The following is a 21,439-nucleotide window of genomic DNA, read 5'->3' as shown; positions in this document are numbered from 1 at the left end:
ATGAAGTTGATGTAGATGCACCTGATGTAGATCTCACGGGAAAAGGAGGGAAAATAAAAATGCCTAAATTCAAAGGACCAAAATTTGGATTTTCAGCACCTGATGTCAAAGGTCCCAACATTGATATCAAACTGCCGAAAGTTGACATCTCACTACCAAAATCTGATGTAGATGTGAACGTGCCTGGTGTTCATGTAAAACCAGGGATGATGAAAGGAGATATCAGTGTTGGAGACATTGAACTCAAAGGGCCGGGTGTCAGTGTAAAAATGCCTGAAGTGGAGGAAATGTCAATCGGTGTTGGGATGCCGAAAGTGAAGGGGAAATTTGAAGTTGATACATCCATAACTAAACCTGAAGTTGATCTTTCTGCTCCGATACTGTCAGTGGACATTAACGCCCCAACCACTGAGATCCATGTACCAACTGCAGATGTCGATGTTGCAGCACCAGGCCTGAAGGTGAAAGGTGATGGTGGGAGGTTCAAAATGCCATCCATGAAAATGCCATCGTTTGGCGTTTCACTTCCAAAATTCAAACGCTCAGAGGCGGAGGTTAGCGTGAAGAAGCCAGATATGGATATTTCACTTGGAAAAGCTGAGGTAGATATTCCAGGTCTGAACATTGGAGCCAGAGCCCCAGAATGTGAGGTTGATGTGGAGATGCCTGACGTGGATCTTGAGGGAAAAGGAGGAAAATTAAAGTTGCCCAAGTTTAAAGGACCGAAATTTGGAATTTCAGCACCTGACATCAAGGCGCCCGACATTGATATCAATCTCCCCAAAGTTGACATCTCCCTCCCCAAATCTGGTGTGGACATGCAAGTGCCTGGCATTGATGGTAAACTAGGAAATATAGAAGGTGCTGTCAATGTTGGCGACCTTGAACTCAAAGGACCGGATATCAGTCTGAAAATGGCGGAGGTGGGGAAAACATCAATAGATATTGGTATTCCAAGAATGAAGGGGAAATTTGATGTTGATACATCCATAACTAAACCTGAACTTGACATTTCAACACCTGGACTGTCAGTGGACATTAATGCTCCAGCCACTGACATCCATGTACCAACTGTAGATGTAGATGTTGGAGCCGCAGACCTGAAAGTGAAAGGTGATGGCGGGAGGTTCAAAATGCCATCTATGAAAATGCCAGCATTCGGTGTTTCACTTCCAAAATTCCAAGGTCCAGATGTGGATGTGAGTGTGAAGAAGCCAGATGTGGATCTTTCACTAGGAAAACCTGAGGTAGATATTCAAGGTCCGAAGATTGACGTCAGAGCCCCAGAATATGAAGTTGATGTAGATGCACCTGATGTAGATCTCACGGGAAAAGGAGGGAAAATAAAAATGCCTAAATTCAAAGGACCAAAATTTGGATTTTCAGCACCTGATGTCAAAGGTCCCAACATTGATATCAAACTGCCGAAAGTTGACATCTCAGTACCAAAATCTGATGTAGATGTGAACGTGCATGGTGTTCATGTAAAACCAGGGAAGATGAAAGGAGATATCAGTGTTGGAGACATTAAACCCAAAGGGCCGGATGTCAGTGTAAAAATGCCTGAAGTGGAGGAAATGTCAATCGATGTTGGGATGCCGAAAGTGAAAGGGAAATTTGAAGTTGATACATCCATAACTAAACCTGAAGTTGATCTTTCTGCTCCGAGACTGTCAGTGGACATTAACGCCCCAACCACTGAGATCCATGTACCAACTGCAGATGTCGATGTTGCAGCAGCAGGCCTGAAGGTGAAAGGTGATGGTGGGAGGTTCAAAATGCCATCCATGAAAATGCCATCGTTTGGCGTTTCACTTCCAAAATTCAAACGCTCAGAGGCGGATGTTAGCGTGAAGAAGCCAGATATGGATATTTCACTTGGAAAAGCTGAGGTAGATATTCCAGGTCTGAACATTGGAGCCAGAGCCCCAGAATTTGAGGTTGATGTGGAGATGCCTGACGTGGATCTTGAGGGAAAAGGAGGAAAATTAAAGTTGCCCAAGTTTAAAGGACCGAAATTTGGAATTTCAGCTCCTGACATCAAGGCCCCCGACATTGATATCAATCTCCCCAAAGTTGACATCTCCCTCCCCAAATCTGGTGTGGACATGCAAGTGCCTGGCATTGATGGTAAACTAGGAAATATAGAAGGTGCTGTCAATGTTGGAGACCTTGAACTCAAAGGACCGGATATCAGTCTGAAAATGCCGGAGGTGGGGAAAACATCAATAGATATTGGTATTCCAAGAATGAAGGGGAAATTTGATGTTGATACATCCATAACTAAACCTGAACTTGACATTTCAACACCTGGACTGTCAGTGGACATTAATGCTCCAGCCACTGACATCCATGTACCAACTGTAGATGTAGATGTTGGAGCCGCAGACCTGAAAGTGAAAGGTGATGGCGGGAGGTTCAAAATGCCATCTATGAAAATGCCAGCATTCGGTGTTTCACTTCCAAAATTCCAAGGTCCAGATGTGGATGTGAGTGTGAAGAAGCCAGATGTGGATCTTTCACTAGGAAAACCTGAGGTAGATATTCAAGGTCCGAAGATTGACGTCAGAGCCCCAGAATATGAAGTTGATGTAGATGCACCTGATGTAGATCTCACGGGAAAAGGAGGGAAAATAAAAATGCCTAAATTCAAAGGACCAAAATTTGGATTTTCAGCACCTGATGTCAAAGGTCCCAACATTGATATCAAACTGCCGAAAGTTGACATCTCACTACCAAAATCTGATGTAGATGTGAACGTGCCTGGTGTTCATGTAAAACCAGGGAAGATGAAAGGAGATATCAGTGTTGGAGACATTGAACTCAAAGGGCCGGATGTCAGTGTAAAAATGCCTGAAGTGGAGGAAATGTCAATCGATGTTGGGATGCCGAAAGTGAAGGGGAAATTTGAAGTTGATACATCCATAACTAAACCTGAAGTTGATCTTTCTGCTCCGAGACTGTCAGTGGACATTAACGCCCCAACCACTGAGATCCATGTACCAACTGCAGATGTCGATGTTGCAGCAGCAGGCCTGAAGGTGAAAGGTGATGGTGGGAGGTTCAAAATGCCATCCATGAAAATGCCATCGTTTGGCGTTTCACTTCCAAAATTCAAACGCTCAGAGGCGGATGTTAGCGTGAAGAAGCCAGATATGGATATTTCACTTGGAAAAGCTGAGGTAGATATTCCAGGTCTGAACATTGGAGCCAGAGCCCCAGAATGTGAGGTTGATGTGGAGATGCCTGACGTGGATCTTGAGGGAAAGGAGGGAAAATTAAAGTTGCCCAAGTTTAAAGGACCGAAATTTGGAATTTCAGCACCTGACATCAAGGCGCCCGACATTGATATCAATCTCCCCAAAGTTGACATCTCCCTCCCCAAATCTGGTGTGGACATGCAAGTGCCTGGCATTGATGGTAAACTAGGAAATATAGAAGGTGCTGTCAATGTTGGAGACCTTGAACTCAAAGGACCGGATATCAGTCTGAAAATGCCGGAGGTGGGGAAAACATCAATAGATATTGGTATTCCAAGAATGAAGGGGAAATTTGATGTTGATACATCCATAACTAAACCTGAACTTGACATTTCAACACCTGGACTGTCAGTGGACATTAATGCTCCAGCCACTGACATCCATGTACCAACTGTAGATGTAGATGTTGGAGCCGCAGACCTGAAAGTGAAAGGTGATGGCGGGAGGTTCAAAATGCCATCTATGAAAATGCCAGCATTCGGTGTTTCACTTCCAAAATTCCAAGGTCCAGATGTGGATGTGAGTGTGAAGGAGCCAGATGTGGATCTTTCACTAGGAAAACCTGAGGTAGATATTCAAGGTCCGAAGATTGACGTCAGAGCCCCAGAATATGAAGTTGATGTAGATGCACCTGATGTAGATCTCACGGGAAAAGGAGGGAAAATAAAAATGCCTAAATTCAAAGGACCAAAATTTGGATTTTCAGCACCTGATGTCAAAGGTCCCAACATTGATATCAAACTGCCGAAAGTTGACATCTCAGTACCAAAATCTGATGTAGATGTGAACGTGCATGGTGTTCATGTAAAACCAGGGAATGATGAAAGGAGATATCAGTGTTGGAGACATTAAACCCAAAGGGCCGGATGTCAGTGTAAAATGCCTGAAGTGGAGGAAATGTCAATCGATGTTGGGATGCCGAAAGTGAAAGGGAAATTTGAAGTTGATACATCCATAACTAAACCTGAAGTTGATCTTTCTGCTCCGAGACTGTCAGTGGACATTAACGCCCCAACCACTGAGATCCATGTACCAACTGCAGATGTCGATGTTGCAGCAGCAGGCCTGAAGGTGAAAGGTGATGGTGGGAGGTTCAAAATGCCATCCATGAAAATGCCATCGTTTGGCGTTTCACTTCCAAAATTCAAACGCTCAGAGGCGGATGTTAGCGTGAAGAAGCCAGATATGGATATTTCACTTGGAAAAGCTGAGGTAGATATTCCAGGTCTGAACATTGGAGCCAGAGCCCCAGAATGTGAGGTTGATGTGGAGATGCCTGACGTGGATCTTGAGGGAAAAGGAGGGAAAATTAAAGTTGCCCAAGTTTAAAGGACCGAAATTTGGAATTTCAGCTCCTGACATCAAGGCCCCCGACATTGATATCAATCTCCCCAAAGTTGACATCTCCCTCCCCAAATCTGGTGTGGACATGCAAGTGCCTGGCATTGATGGTAAACTAGGAAATATAGAAGGTGCTGTCAATGTTGGAGACCTTGAACTCAAAGGACCGGATATCAGTCTGAAAATGCCGGAGGTGGGGAAAACATCAATAGATATTGGTATTCCAAGAATGAAGGGGAAATTTGATGTTGATACATCCATAACTAAACCTGAACTTGACATTTCAACACCTGGACTGTCAGTGGACATTAATGCTCCAGCCACTGACATCCATGTACCAACTGTAGATGTAGATGTTGGAGCCGCAGACCTGAAAGTGAAAGGTGATGGCGGGAGGTTCAAAATGCCATCTATGAAAATGCCAGCATTCGGTGTTTCACTTCCAAAATTCCAAGGTCCAGATGTGGATGTGAGTGTGAAGAAGCCAGATGTGGATCTTTCACTAGGAAAACCTGAGGTAGATATTCAAGGTCCGAAGATTGACGTCAGAGCCCCAGAATATGAAGTTGATGTAGATGCACCTGATGTAGATCTCACGGGAAAAGGAGGGAAAATAAAAATGCCTAAATTCAAAGGACCAAAATTTGGATTTTCAGCACCTGATGTCAAAGGTCCCAACATTGATATCAAACTGCCGAAAGTTGACATCTCACTACCAAAATCTGATGTAGATGTGAACGTGCCTGGTGTTCATGTAAAACCAGGGAAGATGAAAGGAGATATCAGTGTTGGAGACATTGAACTCAAAGGGCCGGATGTCAGTGTAAAAATGCCTGAAGTGGAGGAAATGTCAATCGGTGTTGGGATGCCGAAAGTGAAAGGGGAAATTTGAAGTTGATACATCCATAACTAAACCTGAAGTTGATCTTTCTGCTCCGAGACTGTCAGTGGACATTAACGCCCCAACCACTGAGATCCATGTACCAACTGCAGATGTCGATGTTGCAGCAGCAGGCCTGAAGGTGAAAGGTGATGGTGGGAGGTTCAAAATGCCATCCATGAAAATGCCATCGTTTGGCGTTTCACTTCCAAAATTCAAACGCTCAGAGGCGGATGTTAGCGTGAAGAAGCCAGATATGGATATTTCACTTGGAAAAGCTGAGGTAGATATTCCAGGTCTGAACATTGGAGCCAGAGCCCCAGAATGTGAGGTTGATGTGGAGATACCTGACGTGGATCTTGAGGGAAAAGGAGGAAAATTAAAGTTGCCCAAGTTTAAAGGACCGAAATTTGGAATTTCAGCACCTGACATCAAGGCGCCCGACATTGATATCAATCTCCCCAAAGTTGACATCTCCCTCCCCAAATCTGGTGTGGACATGCAAGTGCCTGGCATTGATGGTAAACTAGGAAATATAGAAGGTGCTGTCAATGTTGGAGACCTTGAACTCAAAGGACCGGATATCAGTCTGAAAATGCCGGAGGTGGGGAAAACATCAATAGATATTGGTATTCCAAGAATGAAGGGGAAATTTGATGTTGATACATCCATAACTAAACCTGAACTTGACATTTCAACACCTGGACTGTCAGTGGACATTAATGCTCCAGCCACTGACATCCATGTACCAACTGTAGATGTAGATGTTGGAGCCGCAGACCTGAAAGTGAAAGGTGATGGCGGGAGGTTCAAAATGCCATCTATGAAAATGCCAGCATTCGGTGTTTCACTTCCAAAATTCCAAGGTCCAGATGTGGATGTGAGTGTGAAGGAGCCAGATGTGGATCTTTCACTAGGAAAACCTGAGGTAGATATTCAAGGTCCGAAGATTGACGTCAGAGCCCCAGAATATGAAGTTGATGTAGATGCACCTGATGTAGATCTCACGGGAAAAGGAGGGAAAATAAAAATGCCTAAATTCAAAGGACCAAAATTTGGATTTTCAGCACCTGATGTCAAAGGTCCCAACATTGATATCAAACTGCCGAAAGTTGACATCTCAGTACCAAAATCTGATGTAGATGTGAACGTGCATGGTGTTCATGTAAAACCAGGGAAGATGAAAGGAGATATCAGTGTTGGAGACATTAAACCCAAAGGGCCGGATGTCAGTGTAAAAATGCCTGAAGTGGAGGAAATGTCAATCGATGTTGGGATGCCGAAAGTGAAAGGGAAATTTGAAGTTGATACATCCATAACTAAACCTGAAGTTGATCTTTCTGCTCCGAGACTGTCAGTGGACATTAACGCCCCAACCACTGAGATCCATGTACCAACTGCAGATGTCGATGTTGCAGCAGCAGGCCTGAAGGTGAAAGGTGATGGTGGGAGGTTCAAAATGCCAACCATGAAAATGCCATCGTTTGGCGTTTCACTTCCAAAATTCAAACGCTCAGAGGCAGATGTTAGCGTGAAGAAGCCAGATATGGATATTTCACTTGGAAAAGCTGAGGTAGATATTCCAGGTCTGAACATTGGAGCCAGAGCCCCAGAATGTGAGGATTGATGTGGAGATGCCTGACGTGGATCTTGAGGGAAAAGGAGGAAAATTAAAGTTGCCCAAGTTTAAAGGACCGAAATTTGGAATTTCAGCTCCTGACATCAAGGCGCCCGACATTGATATCAATCTCCCCAAAGTTGACATCTCCCTCCCCAAATCTGGTGTGGACATGCAAGTGCCTGGCATTGATGGTAAACTAGGAAATATAGAAGGTGCTGTCAATGTTGGAGACCTTGAACTCAAAGGACCGGATATCAGTCTGAAAATGCCGGAGGTGGGGAAAACATCAATAGATATTGGTATTCCAAGAATGAAGGGGAAATTTGATGTTGATACATCCATAACTAAACCTGAACTTGACATTTCAACACCTGGACTGTCAGTGGACATTAATGCTCCAGCCACTGACATCCATGTACCAACTGTAGATGTAGATGTTGGAGCCGCAGACCTGAAAGTGAAAGGTGATGGCGGGAGGTTCAAAATGCCATCTATGAAAATGCCAGCATTCGGTGTTTCACTTCCAAAATTCCAAGGTCCAGATGTGGATGTGAGTGTGAAGAAGCCAGATGTGGATCTTTCACTAGGAAAACCTGAGGTAGATATTCAAGGTCCGAAGATTGACGTCAGAGCCCCAGAATATGAAGTTGATGTAGATGCACCTGATGTAGATCTCACGGGAAAAGGAGGGAAAATAAAAATGCCTAAATTCAAAGGACCAAAATTTGGATTTTCAGCACCTGATGTCAAAGGTCCCAACATTGATATCAAACTGCCGAAAGTTGACATCTCACTACCAAAATCTGATGTAGATGTGAACGTGCCTGGTGTTCATGTAAAACCAGGGAAGATGAAAGGAGATATCAGTGTTGGAGACATTGAACTCAAAGGGCCGGGTGTCAGTGTAAAAATGCCTGAAGTGGAGGAAATGTCAATCGGTGTTGGGATGCCGAAAGTGAAGGGGAAATTTGAAGTTGATACATCCATAACTAAACCTGAAGTTGATCTTTCTGCTCCGAGACTGTCAGTGGACATTAACGCCCCAACCACTGAGATCCATGTACCAACTGCAGATGTCGATGTTGCAGCAGCAGGCCTGAAGGTGAAAGGTGATGGTGGGAGGTTCAAAATGCCATCCATGAAAATGCCATCGTTTGGCGTTTCACTTCCAAAATTCAAACGCTCAGAGGCGGATGTTAGCGTGAAGAAGCCAGATATGGATATTTCACTTGGAAAAGCTGAGGTAGATATTCCAGGTCTGAACATTGGAGCCAGAGCCCCAGAATGTGAGATTGATGTGGAGATGCCTGACGTGGATCTTGAGGGAAAAGGAGGAAAATTAAAGTTGCCCAAGTTTAAAGGACCGAAATTTGGAATTTCAGCACCTGACATCAAGGCGCCCGACATTGATATCAATCTCCCCAAAGTTGACATCTCCCTCCCCAAATCTGGTGTGGACATGCAAGTGCCTGGCATTGATGGTAAACTAGGAAATATGGAAGGTGCTGTCAATGTTGGAGACCTTGAACTCAAAGGACCGGATATCAGTCTGAAAATGCCGGAGGTGGGGAAAACATCAATAGATATTGGTATTCCAAGAATGAAGGGGAAATTTGATGTTGATACATCCATAACTAAACCTGAACTTGACATTTCAACACCTGGACTGTCAGTGGACATTAATGCTCCAGCCACTGACATCCATGTACCAACTGTAGATGTAGATGTTGGAGCCGCAGACCTGAAAGTGAAAGGTGATGGCGGGAGGTTCAAAATGCCATCTATGAAAATGCCAGCATTCGGTGTTTCACTTCCAAAATTCCAAGGTCCAGATGTGGATGTGAGTGTGAAGAAGCCAGATGTGGATCTTTCACTAGGAAAACCTGAGGTAGATATTCAAGGTCCGAAGATTGACGTCAGAGCCCCAGAATATGAAGTTGATGTAGATGCACCTGATGTAGATCTCACGGGAAAAGGAGGGAAAATAAAAATGCCTAAATTCAAAGGACCAAAATTTGGATTTTCAGCACCTGATGTCAAAGGTCCCAACATTGATATCAAACTGCCGAAAGTTGACATCTCACTACCAAAATCTGATGTAGATGTGAACGTGCCTGGTGTTCATGTAAAACCAGGGAAGATGAAAGGAGATATCAGTGTTGGAGACATTGAACTCAAAGGGCCGGATGTCAGTGTAAAAATGCCTGAAGTGGAGGAAATGTCAATCGATGTTGGGATGTCGAAAGTGAAAGGGAAATTTGAAGTTGATACATCCATAACTAAACCTGAAGTTGATCTTTCTGCTCCGAGACTGTCAGTGGACATTAACGCCCCAACCACTGAGATCCATGTACCAACTGCAGATGTCGATGTTGCAGCAGCAGGCCTGAAGGTGAAAGGTGATGGTGGGAGGTTCAAAATGCCAACCATGAAAATGCCATCGTTTGGCGTTTCACTTCCAAAATTCAAACGCTCAGAGGCAGATGTTAGCGTGAAGAAGCCAGATATGGATATTTCACTTGGAAAAGCTGAGGTAGATATTCCAGGTCTGAACATTGGAGCCAGAGCCCCAGAATGTGAGATTGACGTGGAGATGCCTGACGTGGATCTTGAGGGAAAAGGAGGGAAATTAAAGTTGCCCAAGTTTAAAGGACCGAAATTTGGAATTTCTGCTCCTGACATCAAGGCGCCCGACATTGATATCAATCTCCCCAAAGTTGACATCTCCCTCCCCAAATCTGGTGTGGACATGCAAGTGCCTGGCATTGATGGTAAACTAGGAAATATGGAAGGTGCTGTCAATGTTGGAGACCTTGAACTCAAAGGACCGGATGTCAGTCTGAAAATGCCGGAGGTGGGGAAAACATCAATAGATATTGGTATTCCAAGAATGAAGGGGAAATTTGATGTTGATACATCCATAACTAAACCTGAACTTGACATTTCAACACCTGGACTGTCAGTGGACATTAATGCTCCAGCCACTGACATCCATGTACCAACTGTAGATGTAGATGTTGGAGCCGCAGACCTGAAAGTGAAAGGTGATGGCGGGAGGTTCAAAATGCCATCTATGAAAATGCCAGCATTCGGTGTTTCACTTCCAAAATTCCAAGGTCCAGATGTGGATGTGAGTGTGAAGAAGCCAGATGTGGATCTTTCACTAGGAAAACCTGAGGTAGATATTCAAGGTCCGAAGATTGACGTCAGAGCCCCAGAATATGAAGTTGATGTAGATGCACCTGATGTAGATCTCACGGGAAAAGGAGGGAAAATAAAAATGCCTAAATTCAAAGGACCAAAATTTGGATTTTCAGCACCTGATGTCAAAGGTCCCAACATTGATATCAAACTGCCGAAAGTTGACATCTCACTACCAAAATCTGATGTAGATGTGAACGTGCATGGTGTTCATGTAAAACCAGGGAAGATGAAAGGAGATATCAGTGTTGGAGACATTAAACTCAAAGGGCCGGATGTCAGTGTAAAAATGCCTGAAGTGGAGGAAATGTCAATCGATGTTGGGATGCCGAAAGTGAAGGGGAAATTTGAAGTTGATACATCCATAACTAAACCTGAAGTTGATCTTTCTGCTCCGAGACTGTCAGTGGACATTAACGCCCCAACCACTGAGATCCATGTACCAACTGCAGATGTCGATGTTGCAGCAGCAGGCCTGAAGGTGAAAGGTGATGGTGGGAGGTTCAAAATGCCATCCATGAAAATGCCATCGTTTGGCGTTTCACTTCCAAAATTCAAACGCTCAGAGGCGGATGTTAGCGTGAAGAAGCCAGATATGGATATTTCACTTGGAAAAGCTGAGGTAGATATTCCAGGTCTGAACATTGGAGCCAGAGCCCCAGAATGTGAGGTTGATGTGGAGATGCCTGATGTGGATCTTGAGGGAAAAGGAGGAAAATTAAAGTTGCCCAAGTTTAAAGGACCGAAATTTGGAATTTCAGCACCTGACATCAAGGCGCCCGACATTGATATCAATCTCCCCAAAGTTGACATCTCCCTCCCCAAATCTGGTGTGGACATGCAAGTGCCTGGCATTGATGGTAAACTAGGAAATATGGAAGGTGCTGTCAATGTTGGAGACCTTGAACTCAAAGGACCGGATATCAGTCTGAAAATGCCGGAGGTGGGGAAAACATCAATAGATATTGGTATTCCAAGAATGAAGGGGAAATTTGATGTTGATACATCCATAACTAAACCTGAACTTGACATTTCAACACCTGGACTGTCAGTGGACATTAATGCTCCAGCCACTGACATCCATGTACCAACTGTAGATGTAGATGTTGGAGCCGCAGACCTGAAAGTGAAAGGTGATGGCGGGAGGTTCAAAATGCCATCTATGAAAATGCCAACATTCGGTGTTTCACTTCCAAAATTCCAAGGTCCAGATGTGGATGTGAGTGTGAAGAAGCCAGATGTGGATCTTTCACTAGGAAAACCTGAGGTAGATATTCAAGGTCCGAAGATTGACGTCAGAGCCCCAGAATATGAAGTTGATGTAGATGCACCTGATGTAGATCTCACGGGAAAAGGAGGGAAAATAAAAATGCCTAAATTCAAAGGACCAAAATTTGGATTTTCAGCACCTGATGTCAAAGGTCCCAACATTGATATCAAACTGCCGAAAGTTGACATCTCACTACCAAAATCTGATGTAGATGTGAACGTGCCTGGTGTTCATGTAAAACCAGGGATGATGAAAGGAGATATCAGTGTTGGAGACATTGAACTCAAAGGGCCGGATGTCAGTGTAAAAATGCCTGAAGTGGAGGAAATGTCAATCGATGTTGGGATGTCGAAAGTGAAAGGGAAATTTGAAGTTGATACATCCATAACTAAACCTGAAGTTGATCTTTCTGCTCCGAGACTGTCAGTGGACATTAACGCCCCAACCACTGAGATCCATGTACCAACTGCAGATGTCGATGTTGCAGCAGCAGGCCTGAAGGTGAAAGGTGATGGTGGGAGGTTCAAAATGCCAACCATGAAAATGCCATCGTTTGGCGTTTCACTTCCAAAATTCAAACGCTCAGAGGCAGATGTTAGCGTGAAGAAGCCAGATATGGATATTTCACTTGGAAAAGCTGAGGTAGATATTCCAGGTCTGAACATTGGAGCCAGAGCCCCAGAATGTGAGATTGACGTGGAGATGCCTGACGTGGATCTTGAGGGAAAAGGAGGGAAATTAAAGTTGCCCAAGTTTAAAGGACCGAAATTTGGAATTTCTGCTCCTGACATCAAGGCGCCCGACATTGATATCAATCTCCCCAAAGTTGACATCTCCCTCCCCAAATCTGGTGTGGACATGCAAGTGCCTGGCATTGATGGTAAACTAGGAAATATGGAAGGTGCTGTCAATGTTGGAGACCTTGAACTCAAAGGACCGGATGTCAGTCTGAAAATGCCGGAGGTGGGGAAAACATCAATAGATATTGGTATTCCAAGAATGAAGGGGAAATTTGATGTTGATACATCCATAACTAAACCTGAACTTGACATTTCAACACCTGGACTGTCAGTGGACATTAATGCTCCAGCCACTGACATCCATGTACCAACTGTAGATGTAGATGTTGGAGCCGCAGACCTGAAAGTGAAAGGTGATGGCGGGAGGTTCAAAATGCCATCTATGAAAATGCCAGCATTCGGTGTTTCACTTCCAAAATTCCAAGGTCCAGATGTGGATGTGAGTGTGAAGAAGCCAGATATGGATCTTTCACTAGGAAAACCTGAGGCAGATATTCAAGGTCCGAAGATTGACGTCAGAGCCCCAGAATATGAAGTTGATGTAGATGCACCTGATGTAGATCTCACGGGAAAAGGAGGGAAAATAAAAATGCCTAAATTCAAAGGACCAAAATTTGGATTTTCAGCACCTGATGTCAAAGGTCCCAACATTGATATCAAACTGCCGAAAGTTGACATCTCAGTACCAAAATCTGATGTAGATGTGAACGTGCCTGGTGTTCATGTAAAACCAGGGAAGATGAAAGGAGATATCAGTGTTGGAGACATTGAACTCAAAGGGCCGGATGTCAGTGTAAAAATGCCTGAAGTGGAGGAAATGTCAATCGATGTTGGGATGTCGAAAGTGAAAGGGAAATTTGAAGTTGATACATCCATAACTAAACCTGAAGTTGATCTTTCTGCTCCGAGACTGTCAGTGGACATTAACGCCCCAACCACTGAGATCCATGTACCAACTGCAGATGTCGATGTTGCAGCAGCAGGCCTGAAGGTGAAAGGTGATGGTGGGAGGTTCAAAATGCCAACCATGAAAATGCCATCGTTTGGCGTTTCACTTCCAAAATTCAAACGCTCAGAGGCAGATGTTAGCGTGAAGAAGCCAGATATGGATATTTCACTTGGAAAAGCTGGGGTAGATATTCCAGGTCTGAACATTGGAGCCAGAGCCCCAGAATGTGAGATTGATGTGGAGATGCCTGACGTGGATCTTGAGGGAAAAGGAGGGAAATTAAAGTTGCCCATGTTTAAAGGACCGAAATTTGGAATTTCAGCACCTGACATCAAGGCCCCCGACATTGATATCAACCTCCCCAAAGTTGACATCTCCCTCCCCAAATCTGATGTGGACATGCAAGTTCCTGGCATTGATGGTAAACTCGGCAAGATGGTAGGTGATGTCAATGTTGGAGACCTTGAACGCAAAGGACCGGATGTCAGTCTGAAAATGCCGGAGGTGGGGAAAACATCAATAGATATTGGTATTCCAAGAATGAAGGGGAAATTTGATGTTGATACATCCATAACTAAACCTGAACTTGACATTTCAACACCTGGACTGTCAGTGGACATTAATGCTCCAGCCACTGACATCCATGTACCAACTGTAGATGTAGATGTTGGAGCCGCAGACCTGAAAGTGAAAGGTGATGGCGGGAGGTTCAAAATGCCATCTATGAAAATGCCAGCATTCGGTGTTTCACTTCCAAAATTCCAAGGTCCAGATGTGGATGTGAGTGTGAAGAAGCCAGATGTGGATCTTTCACTAGGAAAACCTGAGGTAGATATTCAAGGTCCGAAAATTGACAACAGAGCCCCAGAATATGAAGTTGATGTAGATGCACCTGATGTAGATCTCACGGGAAAAGGAGGGAAAATAAAAATGCCTAAATTCAAAGGACCAAAATTTGGATTTTCAGCACCTGATGTCAAAGGTCCCAACATTGATATCAAAGTGCCGAAAGTTGACATCTCACTACCAAAATCTGATGTAGATGTGAACGTGCCTGGTGTTCATGTAAAACCAGGGAAGATGAAAGGAGATATCAGTGTTGGAGACATTGAACTCAAAGGGCCGGATGTCAGTGTAAAAATGCCTGAAGTGGAGGAAATGTCAATCGATGTTGGGATGTCGAAAGTGAAAGGGAAATTTGAAGTTGATACATCCATAACTAAACCTGAAGTTGATCTTTCTGCTCCGAGACTGTCAGTGGACATTAACGCCCCAACCACTGAGATCCATGTACCAACTGCAGATGTCGATGTTGCAGCAGCAGGCCTGAAGGTGAAAGGTGATGGTGGGAGGTTCAAAATGCCATCCATGAAAATGCCATCGTTTGGCGTTTCACTTCCAAAATTCAAACGCTCAGAGGCAGATGTTAGCGTGAAGAAGCCAGATATGGATATTTCACTTGGAAAAGCTGAGGTAGATATTCCAGGTCTGAACATTGGAGCCAGAGCCCCAGAATGTGAGATTGATGTGGAGATGCCTGACGTGGATCTTGAGGGAAAAGGAGGGAAATTAAAGTTGCCCAAGTTTAAAGGACCGAAATTTGGAATTTCTGCTCCTGACATCAAGGCGCCCGACATTGATATCAACCTCCCCAAAGTTGACATCTCCCTCCCCAAATCTGATGTGGACATGCAAGTTCCTGGCATTGATGGTAAACTCGGCAAGATGGTAGGTGATGTCAATGTTGGAGACCTTGAACTCAAAGGACCGGATGTCAGTCTGAAAATGCCGGAGGTGGGGAAAACATCAATAGATATTGGTATTCCAAGAATGAAGGGGAAATTTGATGTTGATACATCCATAACTAAACCTGAACTTGACATTTCAACACCTGGTCTGTCAGTGGCCATTAAAGCTCCAGCCACTGACATCCATGCACCAACTGTAGATGTAGATGTTGGAGCAGCAGACCTGAAAGTGAAAGGTGATGGTGGGAGGTTCAAAATGCCATCTATGAAAATGCCAGCATTTGGTGTTTCACTTCCAAAATTCCAAGGTCCAGATGTGAAGAAGCCAGATGTGGATCATTCACTAGGAAAACTGGAGGTAGATATTCAAGGTCCAAAGATTGACGTCAGAGTCCCAGAATGTGCAGTTGATGTGGAGGCACCTGATGTAGATCTCGAGGTAAAAGGAGGGAAAATAAAATTGCCAAAATTGAAAGGAAAGGAATTTGGCTTTTTGGCACCTGACATTAAAGGGCCCAACATTGACGTTAACCTCCCCAAAGGGGGCATCTCACTACCAAAATCTGAACTTCCCATTGACATGCAAGGTGGTGATATAAAGCAATGCGAGATGGAAGGTGATATCAGTGTTGGAGACATTGAACTCAAAGGACCAGATATCAGTCTAAAAATGCCTGAAGTGCAGAAACTGTCAATTGAAGTTGGTATTCCAACAGGGTCAGGCAAGCTTGATATTGGCACCTCTATGTCTAAACCTGAAGTTGATATTTCAACTCCGGGACTGTCTGTGGACATTAAAGTTCCAACCACTGACATCGATGCACCAACTGTAGATGTAGATGTTCCAGCAGCAGACCTGAAGGTGAAAGGTGATGGTGGGAGGTTCAAAATGCCATCTATGAAATTACCATCGTTTGGTGTTTCACTTCCAAAATTGAAAGGTCCAGTGGTGGATGTGAATGTGAAGAAGCCAGATGTGGATGTTTCATTTGGAAAACGTGAGGTAGATATTCAAGACCCTAAATTTGACGTCAGAGCCCCAGAATGTGAAGTTGATGTGGAGAAGTCTGATGTACATATTGAACCAGGAGCAGGAAAAATGAAATTGCCAAAATTTAAAGCGCTGAAGTTCGGATTTTTGGCACCTGACATCAAAACTCCCAAAATGACCGTTGATGTCAGCGTGCCTACAGTTGACATCGCACTTCCAAAATCTGATGTACGTGTAAAAGTGCCTGATAAACATGTCAAATCAGGCAAAGTGGAAGGTGATTTTAGTCTTCCACCTGTTGACCTTGAAGACCCTGATGCCAGTCTACAAATACCTGAGATTAGAAAGCCTTCCGTTGACACTTCTATTCCAAAAGTGGAAGGGCGAATTGATGTTGATTCACCTAGGTATAAACATGAACATGTAACAGCTCCTGGACTGTCAATGGACCTTAAAGATCAATCATCTGACATTCACGTCCCAATTTCAGATGTAGATGTTGATTTAGCAGACCCGAACGTCAAAGGTGATGGTGAAAAGATTAAAATGCCATTAACAGAAGATGCAGGCCCGAGTTTGAAAATACCTGAGACAAAAGTTCGATTATTTTCTAAATTTAACTTACCGGATGTCGACTTTGTTATGGAAGCAACAGGGAAAGACGTCTCATTGTCTGAAGGTTCTAAGGTTGCCAAGGCTGCGACTAAAGAAGCAGGTACTGATGTTGCTGTCATGATATTTGATGTTTAAGTCGGTTATATTGTCGGAAAATTATTTAACCACACATGAATAGTGGATTACTTTGAAATTTTGGAGCAAACGTAACTGGAGAGGTGAAATTGGAGTTGAGCATTAGAGTGAAACGGGCAATTTACATATCAGCCAAGCTAGTTTTCCACTGAAAACCAATGAGAATAACTGTTCTTTATTGACTATTTTGCAATATCTCCAAAGGCCAATGTCACCCATCTGATGTTCAGCCAGGCATTTCATCCCCAAACTGTTTGGTAATGAGTAAAATTGAGATAACAAGCTAAAGCGTGTTAAAACTGACAATTTGGAAATGCTTAGCTTTGGCATGAATGGTAGATAAATTTGCCCAAGAGATGTTGATATGACTTGGCATTGGAGTACTTTGAAGTAAATACGATGAAAGAAAAGTGTGCATGGAAAGTTCAGAATGTAATGCTCAATCCTCATTGGTGACTATGTAATAAACCTTCAAGAGACCCTTACTCACATCTTAGATGGAAAAAAACTAGGGACACGATTCTGCCAACGTGTTCCGCCCGGCTCCACACCAGGCGCAACGGGTGAGTCCTACAGAACCCCGGGTGCCAAGCCAATCGTAAGTCACCTGACTCTCTCCACCTGTCGTTATCTGGATCCGCCCTAGTTGGGAATAAGCCAGATAATAATATTAGGCTCATTTAAATATCTGGACACCGCTTTCAGCAGCTGCGTCTGCAAGACCTCAACCGGGCACCGTTCAGCAATGGTTTCCACAAAGGTGGACCCGGCATGATGGCACTTCGGGGGTCTCGCAATCCATTAGAAAGAGTGGTCGGGGACAGGACAGGGTGGTACCCTGGCATCCCTCAGGCACCCAGACACTGCCAGGGTGCCTGGGTGGCACTGCAAGGATACCAGGGCACAGCCAGGCTGGCAGTGCCAAGATTACCATGTACCAGGTTGGCACTGCCAGAGTTCAGACCTGGGGGGGGGGGCCTTGCCCATTGGAGGGGGGCTGAGGAGGGGGGTTCTGTGGTCACCAAAACATTAGGGGGCTGAAGGGGGGTCCTGGTGGTGAGGGGAGGCCTGTAAGGGGGGGATGTTGAGATCGGGGCAGCCGGTCAGAATGGCGCCTGATCTGCAAGGAGCTGGTCCTGCTGGCAAACTCAGTCGATGGGGAGAAACTCCCGGAGGCCCAAAAAAACGGGAAATGCCGGTGAAAATGGGGTGAATCCCAGTGTTGCAGCCGTCATGAAACACCATATTTATGTCCGCTGAATCGCATCCTAAATCTGCGATTTCAGTATTAAAAATGAATGCCATCAATATTGAGGCCCATTCATTAAAGAAAGGAGCTGTGATCCATAGCAAATAATTTGAGTCATATACATGCAAAATTGAATACAAGTAATCAGTATCATGATCAGTCATGTGTAGCAATATTGAGAACCATGTTGCTGATAATTTAACTAAAAAGAAGGCGTATGCTAAGTGCCAGAGATTGAAGGAGGAAAGTTTGCTGAACCACAAAAGTTCCTACAATGAAAGTATACACATTTAGAATTAGGCGGCATGAAGGAGTTACAGATGTAAATGACTGAAGTAGCAGTCTAGATGTCTTCATATTCATTCATTCAAAAAAAATGAAAAAAATAACCTGTTCCCCCATGAATTGGAATGTTGATCATAAAAATACAGGAGAGAAAAATGATGAGATTACATTTGAATTCCCTGGTATTACTTTGTTTTTTCACATCTGCTGATGTTTCATTCAGTTCACGGGAAGACCGGTGAGGATATGAATAAAACGGTTCCGGAACTCAAAGTCCAAAAGGCTGCTGAATTAGCAACAGTAGATGAGAGTTCCCCATCAAAGGGGAAGACAAGTTGGTTTAAATTTCCAAAAATTAGCTTTTCATCCCCATGGAAAAAAGAAAAAGGCACTGATGGTGAAGAGCAAGCTGTCCATGAAATTGCAACATCAAGCTCAGGAGCTGCTACATTTGGCGTCAAAGCCACTGATATGAAAACTGATGGTGTTGACAATTTACCTAAGGGACCTTCAGATGAAGTATCACCATTGATCATCTCTACATCAAAAAAAGTGGTTGTTAAAGGTACTGAGAATACAGCAGCTGAAGATGACACAACTCAAATGGTAACAATAAAGTGCAAAATCCCTGATACCCCGACGTCAGGCACACACGTGATAATGCCCAGCCAAATAGTGACATCAATGGCGAGAACTGAGCTTGCCTTGCTGGAATCGGGTGGTTTTGCCACGAATGCACCAGCATCCAAAGCAAGCAAAATGGCTTCACTTGAATCTTGCCATCAAGGCCAAGTTCCAACCTGTGAATCTTCATCTGGGCTTTGTCAAGCTGCTCTGACTGAAACCAAAATTTCAAAAACGAATGAGAGAAAACAAAGTATCAGAAAAACAGGAGTCCTTCAAGGTCCTGACCTATCAATATCCTCACGACCTGAAGGCTCAACGCGTACACATCCGACAGAACATTCCACAGTTGTCACTACAGAATATCTTATTCAAGAGCAAGCTGCCAGTGGGGCATCCAAGCCAGTGACGTCCACCAAAGAATGTTCTTCATTCCTGTCTGAATTTCACTCCCCCAAATTGGAATACACCGTATCTTCTGAAGGACACACCTTCACTAAGAAATGTACCAAAACTGGAGGAAATGTAGTTGTCTTAACTGAGAGTTCCATCGTACAAGGAGACATGGCTCCTGAGGCGACAGTTACTGATGATGCATCTGCTATTTTCCAAAGAAAGAGAGAAATGATTCAGAGTCAACAAAAGCTGTTCTCTGAAATATCCCAACCTTCCTCGGTTTCCATCTCCATAACTAAATCCAAGACAAAAGAAGATAAAAAGACAGAAAATAAGGAATAAAACATGCATTCACGGCCTTATTAAAATTGTGATATGATGCTTTTACACAGTAGTTACCTTCGCTGTTTTCTGCATTTAACTAAATATCTAACTTGATTATTCTGTGCTAGAGGGGTGTTTTATAGAACAATAAGGATATTTCATATTACTTTAGGTGTTAAAGATCACACTTTCACATTATAATAGAACTTGTTCAATAACAGATTCAGAACTTAAAATATAGACTACTTCAGTAAGTTATATATTGTTTTGCACATCTATGCATAGGCTACTCAAAATGTACTTCAGACCTAAACATAACTGGGTCAAAGCTTTGTGCCTTTAACTCATTATTCAGTGATACACACCTTAACTATGATTTTCAGTCAGTTAATGTTGAAGACATTTTGCCTTCACATAAGTTGATCGAGTAACCACCTGCATAGTTAGTTTCATGAATATCTAAATGTTAATGAGGTACTATCTCAAAATCATTTGTTCATCCAAATTATGTTAGACAGAAATGACAAATGCAGTAATAAAGAATAAGTATGAAGGCATTGAGATTTGTCAGGGATTAACATTTTTAAAAAGTCCACAACCCACCTCTAATTAAAAATAACTACTTGAATTATCTGCAAGTTCTAAATAATGAACATTAAAGAGTATGAGCCACTGACCTAAGTAGTGAAATTGGATGTGCCACGACAAAAGTGTTCTTCTACTCATCAAGGTAAGTGATGATAATGATCTTGAATGTAATCTTTTCCATTCATAACGTCCAATGTCAGCATCAAACATTTTCAACTGCAAAGGAACCTTCCTTTCACTCAATCCACCTCAGCGTTTAGAAGCATATATCACAGTATATGCTATAGGCCTGCACCCACTAGACTTCATATCACGTAGAATTTTTCCAGCTAAAAGGTACGGAGCACTTTCATCTCATCAGTCTTGAATCCAGGTCTCAGAGATGGCTGAATCCACTGCATTACTCAGTTTTTAACCACACGTTACCACTAAAATGATTATGGTGGACATCACATGCCACTGAACTAGTACTTGTAATCCAGTGACCCAGAACATGTTTAGAGCACGTGTGTGAATAACATACAATCAATGAAAATGTGGAGCTTAGATATAATTCTAACTTGCTCTTTTCCTGTAAATTTTTAATATGTATTCAAATCTGTGTGAATATTTTTGTTGTAAATATGATTAACCAAAATTTGTATCCTGAAAACTGCTGTTGATTTCTGACACAATTACTGTGGGGTATTACTCATGTGGAATATTGATTTTGCTTTGCAAAGTTTCTTCCAGTTAATTAATTTGCATCTTTGTGTATGTATCATCAATAAAATATCTGTTTCGACATAAAATTTGGAAAACAGCTTGGTTTGGCTGAAGTGGTGACAAGACGTGGAATTTGAACACAATTGACCTGCTCCCAGTGGGTGGTTGAGTGGGACTGCTGGGATGCCAAAAGTGGGTTGGGAACCTGTTTGTTGTTGGAGTGAGCTTTTCAAAAATTAATTCAGGCAAGGTTGGTGTCGCTAGCTAGTTAAATTTATTAATACAAGCTAAGGCCCTGGATGGGGATTACAGAGTGAGTCAGAGTACCATGCACACGGGTTAACACATAAAACAAACATCTATGTACTTTTTTAAAAATACAATTTTATTACAGGCATTTTGCATGTATACATAGAAATATCAGAAAACAAGAAAACCACAGATACAAAAACACAAG

General features: G+C 43.2%; 1 protein-coding gene across 1 annotated transcript in view; it reads left to right on the top strand.

Moving 5' to 3' along the window:
• LOC119962248 (neuroblast differentiation-associated protein AHNAK-like) overlaps positions 1 to 21,077 on the top strand; it is a 158,644-nt gene extending 137,567 nt beyond the window's left edge. The window contains 6 exon segments of the mRNA XM_038790238.1: positions 3 to 4,098; positions 4,129 to 4,556; positions 4,558 to 5,490; positions 5,492 to 7,104; positions 7,106 to 16,776; positions 18,569 to 21,077. Coding sequence (XP_038646166.1) covers positions 3 to 4,098; positions 4,129 to 4,556; positions 4,558 to 5,490; positions 5,492 to 7,104; positions 7,106 to 16,776; positions 18,569 to 19,707 — 17,880 coding nt within the window. The 3' untranslated portion in view covers positions 19,708 to 21,077.
• Positions 21,078 to 21,439: the final 362 nt, after the last annotated feature.

The sequence above is a fragment of the Scyliorhinus canicula genome, chromosome 2, assembly GCF_902713615.1.
Source record: "Scyliorhinus canicula chromosome 2, sScyCan1.1, whole genome shotgun sequence".
In the NCBI taxonomy this organism is placed as follows: Eukaryota; Metazoa; Chordata; class Chondrichthyes; order Carcharhiniformes; family Scyliorhinidae; genus Scyliorhinus; species Scyliorhinus canicula.
Note: the sequence above shows the minus strand (reverse complement) of the source record. Positions and strands in the feature narration are given on the sequence as shown.